This window comes from Zingiber officinale, chromosome 1B, assembly GCF_018446385.1.
Source record: "Zingiber officinale cultivar Zhangliang chromosome 1B, Zo_v1.1, whole genome shotgun sequence".
NCBI classification, from domain to species: Eukaryota; Viridiplantae; Streptophyta; class Magnoliopsida; order Zingiberales; family Zingiberaceae; genus Zingiber; species Zingiber officinale.
The window spans coordinates 23,005,768-23,015,389 of NC_055986.1; the positions used below are offsets into that span (position 1 = coordinate 23,005,768).

At 38.3% G+C, this 9,622-nt stretch overlaps 1 protein-coding gene across 1 annotated transcript; it reads right to left on the reverse strand.

The window, feature by feature from the left end:
• Nucleotides 1-1,448: 1,448 nt before the first annotated feature.
• LOC122052739 (formamidopyrimidine-DNA glycosylase-like) lies at nucleotides 1,449-9,240 on the reverse strand. The gene is made up of 10 exons (XM_042614424.1): nucleotides 8,908-9,240; nucleotides 8,777-8,828; nucleotides 8,626-8,683; nucleotides 7,675-7,743; nucleotides 7,462-7,587; nucleotides 5,046-5,096; nucleotides 4,269-4,346; nucleotides 3,942-4,044; nucleotides 2,011-2,045; nucleotides 1,449-1,941 (listed from the first exon to the last, which is right to left on the reverse strand). Exons 1-10 carry the CDS (start codon nucleotides 9,134-9,136, stop codon nucleotides 1,624-1,626), a joined length of 1,119 nt encoding a protein of 372 aa, XP_042470358.1. The 5' UTR covers nucleotides 9,137-9,240; the 3' UTR covers nucleotides 1,449-1,623.
• Nucleotides 9,241-9,622: the final 382 nt, after the last annotated feature.

Below are 9,622 nucleotides of genomic sequence, written 5' to 3' on the forward strand. Positions count from 1 at the left end.
GTAATTTCCCACAGCTTTATTGAACTGCAATTTAGATACAGAGTCACACACTCAGTTCTTCCACACTACAAGAGAAAAGGGCGTGTGCGACGACAGTCCGTACTATCGCATGCACCTTCGCCGGCACAAAGGATTACTGCATGCAGTTCAAGAAAGCTGTGGAAAACTACAAGGAGGGCCATCATCTGCAGACACTATGAAGAAGAATTGGAGGTGGAAGTAAATAAAAACATATGGTTGCCTACTTATAAGAGAGAAGAGAGAAGAGAAAAGAAAAAGGAGAGGATTTTTTTTTGGGCGAGTAAGAATGATATGTGACCTTACCCAATCCCAAGAAGAATAGGGAGATTAAAAAAACAACAAAAACAGCTGAAACTACTCTTACCTTGTCCTTCTACTTCTCCGGCCTCCTCACTAATTGTAGCAGTGCAGTCACCACCTTCTACTCTGTAAAATAAGAACTTTGAGTTATGGCAAGACAACACATTGTGGACAGGTGACAGAGCTGCTGCCACAGACACAGTTTGTGTTGTCCTAATTCAAAAGGGTTTGGCTATTGTTGGAAGCTTTTGTGACACCCTGTAGCTACTTTGGCTTTAGTTTGTCAATTATTCAGTAATTGGATTCCTAAGCATACGTGTAGATCTTCCTCGGGTTCCATCCATTGCTGAGCTGTCACTTGCCGCCCATCATGTAGTACAGTGTGCTTTTCCTTTTTTTTTTTTTTTTTTTGGTGCATATTTAGAGAGTGTTTGATAAATGAACTCTACAAATTTGAATTCTCAGCCTAAATCTAACTTTCTCAGTCTAAATCTTCCTCACTGACAAAGTGAAACCGAGATCTGAATCTGGTTAATGAGATGGGCGGAAATGTCTTCTTCTGAAACAGATGCATCTCTCTCTACATTGCCTTGTTGATGTGTGGACATAGCAGAGTGTGTGACCTTAATGTGTGCGTTGTGCTGGGCTACTTCGAGTGCACGCCATCCTAAACAATCAAAGCACAGGAATTGTTCCACTCCATCTGCTCCCCAACAATCCCTGCACCCAGTTCTTGGATCTGCTTTATGTAGCAACAGCCACATGCGTCTTATGCAGTCACCTCGCCTCCTTGTCCTCCTTGTCTTTGTGCAAGCTTAATCACTGGATTACTTCTACTGATCCGAGCTGTAAGAACTGATGCAACGTGGGTGAGTTGGAATGTGGACAAAGCCCAATTAGGGAACCATGTAGGCATGTTCTTCCTCCTATAATGGCAGAGTAAAGTTAAAGCTGGCTTAGAGGTCCCTCCATGAAGGTTTGATGAAGCTTTAGGCTGTAATGGGGAATCTGTCGCCCATTGACACGACAGAGATCAGTGCGTTAGGGCTTGTTAATGCTGTTAGCTACACAAAAGCATCTGCTTTGGCCATTTGATTAAACTGTTGGTGTGCCTGAACGCTGTTAAGTTAATAGCAAAAGATTTCATGGCGGCGGCAGTTACCATAATATATTTACAAGCAAAGTTAACAGAGTCGACAGATCTACATCCTAAAACAAAATGAGGCCGGAAGTATTTTATAGGTATATGCTTCTTCTAAAGATGCTTCCTGGTGCAAAAGAAAAATAGCCCTCTAAGATAACTTACTTCTTTGCTTTCTTCTGTCGTGTTTCAGCTTGATTGGATTCTTTTCTCTTCTTCAGCGAGCTGAGTGCAGATTCATCTTGTTTCTGTGTCTTCCCTTTGCCTGAACTACTAGTGTTTTTGGTTTCACCAGTTTTCTTTGCCTGCCTCTTGGGATCTTTCGTTTTCTTTGAGATTTCGTTGGACTCCTCTTTTTCACTCGTTGATTCTTCCTTGTCAACCTTTTTGATGGACCTTGTCTTGGCTGATTTCTTGTAAGAGGCCTCTTCCAACTGATTTGCAGTTAACTTCTGTAACTCTGGTACATATGCTGAAGTCTGCACAAATGCACGATTCATAACTTAGATGAATTGATTAATTGTAACGAGTTAAGTGGAAGAACTTACTCTACCACCTACTGTGATGAATTCTATTTTCTTCCCTGTCAAAGAATAGCATATTGATATTATTAGTTCGTTTGAACATTGCCCTGAATAATTAAATTTGAACATGTAGAAAAAAGGAACACGTATTTTCTCGAAAGACAGATGCACCAATACAAGGAGAGAATTCCAAAGGTAAGATGTGGAGATGAGAAATAACAATACTAAATTCCCGACTAATGTGCATATAATATACAATGTTAAAAAAAAGCATATCCAGGCAATCAATGATTGACTCACAAATGCAGTCCCAGTCATAAAAATGTTCAACTCAATGAAGTCACAAAAATGAATAGCATTTTGACATATAAGGTTATATGTCAAAACTACGTGGTCCTTATGATAGAAAAATGCATATCAATCAATCAAAGCAATTCATTGTTTTTGGCAGCATGCAAACACTTGCAGGCATATGCAGTTTGGCTGTATAAGCAGCAAAACGTTTTCTGACATCTACCATATGACACAATCTTGCATCGTCTCTTGTGGCTTATCAACACAAGCGCATCCAAATTCCGATCATTTTGATATAATATTGTTTCAGCACTTATGTTAATTCATAATCACACTGTTTTATTATCTTTTCTGGGAAATGCTCAGTGTTAATCCAGTTCTTGATGCGTAATTAAAACCATATCTTCATGATTCTGCTTCCTTTGCCCTTCCCAGCATGAACGATTCACATACATGACCGTAATTAGCAGTTGAAAACATACAGATATTTATTGGAGCAAAAGATGAAGCCATTATCTTAGCAGCCCTTCCAAGGCAGGCCCACACTCTCTGGAGGAGTGTAATCATGAGGGGCATTTGCCTTAGTGCAGCGATCCTTTGCATGGGAAGGTTAGACATCCAACGAGGAATTTTACACCCGCTGAGAATTGACCCTAAACCTATTGGAGCAATCACTCATCTCATGAATGTACCAACTGCGCCAATCTGTGGGGCAACATACATGTATTCATTGGCAGCAAAAGGTGAAACCGTCACCTCGGCAGCCCCTCTAGGGTGGGCCCCCACTATCTAGAAGGGAGGTAAATCACGGGGAGTTTTGCCTAGCAACAACAGCGCATGCAAGGAAGGGTTGAGGCACCTGAGGTATTCCATGCCCGCTAGAATTGAGCCTACGCATATTGGCAGCAACACCCTTGCATGAACCAACTGCGTCAGCCCGTGGGGGCAACATACAAGTATTCATGTGGCAAAAGGTGATTCGCTTGGCCCCAGCGCCCCCGCCAACCCGTCCCTAGGCCAACACGAAGAAGCTAAATTACGGGTGGCTACTAATCATTAGTGCAAGTGGCCAAGGCATGGGGGAGGACATGCTCGGACGCGCTGTGTTTCGACCCCAAGAACATACAAGTATTCGTGATTTGCTATTAGAAGGATGGACAAAACAAAATTAAACATTAAAGGCTTGATAAGGTTTCGAACAAGTATATATTTTAGCCATTAGTTTCACCAAAAAGTTAAGAACCTTAAACTACAACTCAATTATTAAATACATAGCAGAAAATTTGAGTGTAACAGCTGGATAAGGGTTGCCTCTCATCAATATCTTAAGCTTACAACTGAGGACAAAATAAATTTGCATTCCAAAATGATTGAAATAAAAAGGTGGATAGAAAATCTAAGAAAAAGAAGTCAGCACACTACCCAATCCCAGGGTTAAGATTAAATGAATCAGTAATGTGAATAAGGGTTGTATTCTTAGTTCTAACAGAAACTGTAATGAGAAGGAAGGTAAAGTGTATTACAATTAAGACAGAATTTTAGCAATTAATAATCAAGATCAGTTACATAAACATCAAACCAACCGAAATATAATTTATAATGCTTTAAAGAACGCTTAAGTAAATCGAAGTAACAGCATTTCAATTTATAATAGGGCAAACCAGCCACGAAAGCATTCCCAGGTTTCTTCTCGCGAGAATGAAAAATCCAGTCCTGGGAGAATTTACTACTATCAGCTCCAACTTCCAGGGCCTTCTCAATAACCTGTAAATACATTGATTAACTAGTCAAAATTATCACTACCTAGTATTATCCATTGAACTTCACACGCACTCTCATGATATAGAAAAGATAATATTATTAAACCAGAGAATAATTGAAGAGCAGAAATCAGCATTAATTTCAAATGTTACTCAAAAAACAGTTTTTTTTAAACATAGTGTCACTAACCTGAATTCAATTTTCAATTGAAGTTATAAAAGACTCACCTCCTTGATGCAATTATGCAATGCCTTGCAACTCTCTCTTGACAAGCTTGAAGCAATTTGATTAGGATGAATCTGTGCCTAGATTGTTGAATATAGGGAATCATAATTACAACTGGCTAGTTTTTGAATATAAGATATTATTCATATAAAATTGAGAAAATTTCATAATTATCAATCAAAGAATGAGGTTCTGTCAGGTGGAATGAATAAACATGGAAAATTTTACCCAATTTCATGCTTGGTAGTGAGGTTGAGTTCCCCAACTTAACTTAAATGTTACATGCTGTTTGTTTGACTAGATTAATAGTTAAACTGTATCAGGAAAGACAAAAACACACACTCTTTCTCTTTTTTTTCCCTCTAGGTAAAATTCAATGTATGTTCTCAAGTTTGATTTACTACAGTACTTTTAATTATTCCTTTCTATTTTTATAAAAGGCAACCCGGTGCACAAAGCTCCCCCGCCATGCGGGGTCCCAATGAAGGATGCATTGTACGCAGCCTTACCCTACTTTTTACAAGAGGCTGTTTCCAGGATTCGAACCCGTGACTTTTTGGCCACAAAGCAACAACTTTACCATTGTGCCAAGGCTCCCCTCCTATTCCTTACCATTTTTATGCTGTCACTTTTTTCAGCAGAGACAATTACAAGCAAAATCGAACATAAACCCCTTCATGTTAGGCAGCAGTGCACCAACAATTTTCTGGTCGACAAGAAAAAGACAATGTTTCCATACATATTAAAACACAATGGCATATAGAATCATATATAAATACCTGGTAAAGAACTTCATCTGCTATCCAATTGCCAATGCCTGAAATGTAACTCTGCCATGATGAAAAAAATTATATCTGAACAATAATGTTATGCTAGAAACTGATACAAAGAGTTAACTAGTTGATGCCTTTTTACAACTAGACAGACAATTTGGTGTGAATATGATCAAGTCAAATGTTGAATTTAAACCTGAATATAGAAAACTGAAAAATATCAATGAATCCTTATTTTTTTATTATTTACAGATTTTATTATTTTATATTATTAAATTTCTAGCCCAGTGAGCTAGTCCATCAGGAGGTCCATGTGGGGCACAATACAGTTCTAGCCAGATCCATCTGGCCTGGACTAGGACCATCGCCACCTATGTTGTAGCAGTGTTGGGCCAAGCATGCCCAATGGAGACAGGCGTTCTCAGGCCCATGCACACTTACTGACACCTTTATCCATAGCACCAATTCCTCTCAATTTGCCCCTCTCACTTGCTACTATACCCCCTACCTCTAGCCTCAACTTCAAACACTTCCACAACCTCCTCTTCCTCCCCCTTAGCATCATCTCCATCTGCTACTCTTCCCTTCACAAGCTATGGATAAACCAATACATCCAATTTTCTTGCATGTTCCTCTGTGCCTCCTTAAGCCCCACCCAATCCTTGTCTTCTTCCTGCCTTACAACAAAATCACAAGACAACTAGGTCATCATTGCATCAACTGGCATATAAATTTTACCACACACTCTCTTTTCTCCATGCCTCATACACTGATCTTCTAGTATCTTATTTCTGTGTTGTGTGACTTCCACATCCCTTCTCATCTCGACCACCATATATACTCGAGTCAATCCCTATCCCTTACCTTGAGAAAACCTTTAGCCAAATTGTAATCCACATCTCTTGCCATGTTGTTTGTCTGTTCAAATGTGCTTCTTCCGTCATTTATCTTATTTTCTTGTTCCTATTACTTTTCTTACAGCACCAATGTATCCCAACTAGACTAAAAATTGAGAAGAAAAAAAAATGAGAACAAGAGAGATAGTGGTAGACCCAATACATTTGTTCTACAAAATCTTCAAGTTTTCCACTTTCCCCATTTTTCTCTGGCTTCCCTCTCAATTACATCAACATTGATCTTTTGTTTAATATGAGAATAGTTGTCATCCATCTCTTCCAACACCTAGATGCCAGAACTCTAATCTCAATTTTATTTGCAAAATTTTTACTAGTTTTTGCATGAATTACAACTTTGAAAGATAGTCTAATCTTTGTTACACTTCTAGTATCCATTTTCACGCAAGTAGATATCAAAACATTGCTCAGTCTTATCTGACATCCATGTCTCAGAACCCTCTTGGAATATTAACTCTTCATCTCAAGAGTAGATAGTAGAATCATAATCTATATATTACTCTCAAATTGTTCACGAGTTGCCAGTTCATGCACACAAACCCTAGCATCTCATAGGATCCTCAATTCGGAGGCCATGGGAAGAAGATTGCACCAAATATTTTGAAGATCATCATCAAAGTTGTCTTTTGAATATAAAATCTTAAAGATTGTCACAAATTCTAATCTAAAGTGTTACATCATCAAAGTTCCTAGTTTGTTGCTTCAGCATACTTATCCTCATCACTCATCATTATGTGCCTTAGTTGATTTAAATTTTTTGGTTAGCTTTTTTGCTTCATGTTACAAGATGAATTTAAATATTGTTTGTGAAAAATGCACATCCTTGTTGTTTATTAGTATTCTGTCTACTTCAATTTTCTTTTTAAAAGATCTCCGCTTTATACGATCAAATGACTTATCTACTCAGTGGTATGTTGTATATAGCCCCTTGTAATTTCCAAGTGATTATTTTCTGTTAGTAGTTATTAGAGAATATAATAGATGAGTTATTGGTTTAATCCCACATCATGTTTAGTTGTAGTAGATTATGTCAAAAACAGACAAACAAGATAATATTTCTCTTTATTAATAACCGCACAGGATTTTATCTGCATCAACTATGATAACATTAAGGATGCGAAGTGCCAAACTATCAAAGGCGCCACTTCTAATATACTTAATTGATTGTGTTTAGTAAAGCTAATGAACAGAAAGCTTTAAACTTGAATTACTTGTATCAGTGAATCATCATATTATTATGTTTCTTCTTTTGATGGCCAATAAACAACTACTTGCTTAATTCTTTATAACTTAATGCAGTAGTAAGGATATCCTCAATGGAATGTGCCTTCTGATAAAAAATGTCATCAACAAAAAGGATAAAGCAGTTTGCAAAATTCTTTGTTTCTATGAGTATCAAGCTAGACAGATTTATTGCAATTGTCAATTCAAGACTGGTTGCTTTGGGTTGTCACAGGTCTTTCATGATAGCATCATAATAAGGGATATTGGAGATCAAACTTTAAGACCTGATCAAGTAAAAGAGCCTTTATTGCAATCTTCTTTTTGCTCAGTGATTCCATAAAGGCATCGATTGGCATAAGCTCTAACAATGCATCTGGGCCAAGTTCAGAAATAGGAGCTACTGATTCTGGCTGCAAAAACAAAACATTAAGAATAGTGAAGCATTTATTAGAACTGAAATAAGTGTATTTAGGGTGTGACTAATGCTGGAGGATCACATCTTCAAGTAAGCGAACCCGGGCAAAACGTCTCTTATCGGTAAAAGAAAGCTCCAATCCATCATCAAGCTGTAAATTTAGCAAATAAGATGTAGCCAGATAAGAAACATGGCATTTTTTAACAGTAAATAAAAAGAGAGAATATATATTGATTTAAGTACATTTTAACAGGGAAACAAAATCAACTCATAACACCATGGTCACCTGTTCAATATGGAATTGTCCTTAAAAGACCAAAATGAAAAAGGATCCATCGATACAAGTAGACCCCTCAGTGGATCGAGGTGCCAAAACCATGCAGCAACACAGAATGACCCTATGCCTTAGCTAAAATCAATCATACTAGAAACTGGAATTCTAGTTTTTTTGTTGCATTTTCAATGGCATGGTTTTCCTTAATAGTTATATTTTTTTTCCTTTTTTGAATGAACAGAATGAACAATACCTACTGAAAATTACTTAATATTTGCATTGATAGTGGATTATATCTTGGTGGATCAGAAAGTTATCAAGCAAGTCCGTATGTTTTGCTATAACAATTTGTTAGAGCACAATGAGTTAGCATGGATTGGTAAACAACTTTCTACTGAAGTTGACATGAGTATATCAATTTTGGTTTTAAGAAGTATATATACCAATCAAGTCAAATAATATCTCACTTAAAAGGCTCGTCAGAAATTTCTTCTCTTTACAGGCAAGAGTTTAATGAGCATCCCAGTTCTAGTTCAGTTGTTTGTCGATGAAGACAATGACGTAATACAGTTAAGCAACACAAAATTATCTTGATGAGGTTGCAGAAGTTATCCCAAACTGGTCATCAAGCAGTTCAGAGCGCTCTACTTTACACAAAATAGGAATTACATCTTCGTTTAACTACTCACACAAAGCAAAAGAGAGAATGCACAGAATAATCAGGGAAGGAGGAAAATGATGGAGAGGAAGAAGTCATACTTTAAGCAACACTTTAGAGTATTTTGAAGGCCATTCATCCGCATCGCTCACCGCAGACCTAAATGCAACAAAGAAGACAAAAAGTAATAACAACTTCAAACTTCGTCGCTGCTTCGATACGATGATCCAGATGCGAGGAAAAAAGTAAAACCTTTTATACTTTGTCAGCGTCACGCCTTTAATGTAGATAGCCCCCGCCATACCTAGAACCGAACAAAGCACACCATTAAAGTTGGCGTAATGACCTAAAGGGCAAATATTTTAGCGTGACGAAATACCGACCGAACTGGAATGTAGGGAAGGGCGGGGAATCGAGGCGGAGCCATAGGTTCTTTCCCTTGCGGAGGGCTGCTACGATGGTCTTGCCAACGAGGGCGGACTCTAGATCCGAGGGCGTGACGCCGTCAATGACCTTAGGGTCGTCGGCGACCGAGCATTGGACGATCCTCTTCCCTACATAATGCTCCTCAATCGCCCTCCGCGCCACCTCCACCTCCGGTAACTCCGGCATCCTTCGAGGTCTACCTTTCCCGCTCCTTGTGTTCTCCGACTCCTCCCAGTCCCTGCAGGGGAATGCAGACGTGGCATCGGAGATTCGGAGTGGACTTCTAAAGTTCTAATGTGTCTCGGATCTGGTTTTCGGGTTTCGGGTCGGTTATTATAACCGTACCCGATAAATTAATCTCATGCGTAGAAGCTACGTCGTATTATAAATTTATAATGCATATAATTATATTTTGTCTGTCAAATTGGATAAAGCTCCTATCTACTATCTACTCGTTTGTCATTCGTTGCTAAGTATGACTTCTTCTAATTTATGGACATATACAAGATGATTAACATCATCCCTTTGGGAATGATATAATACTTCGACTGGTATAAGTGATATTCTTTTTTACATAAATAATTAGAGTTGAGTTTGAGGGTCAATCTGTTGTTCTAGGTATGATTTGGAGCTTCCCTTCTAGTAAGACGCCTGCTTATTCGCCTTGTAGTT

Coding starts and splice junctions, on each gene's coding strand:
- LOC122052739 (XM_042614424.1), bottom strand. CDS start 9,136: ATGCCGGAGTTACCGGAGGTGGAGGTGGCGCGGAGGGCGATTGAGGAG. Junction 8,684..8,776: donor ACGCTGACAAAGTATAAAAG/GTTTTACTTTTT, acceptor TGTTGCATTTAG/GTCTGCGGTGAGCGATGCGG. Junction 2,046..3,941: donor TGGGAATGCTTTCGTGGCTG/GTTTGCCCTATT, acceptor ATTCTTTGACAG/GGAAGAAAATAGAATTCATC.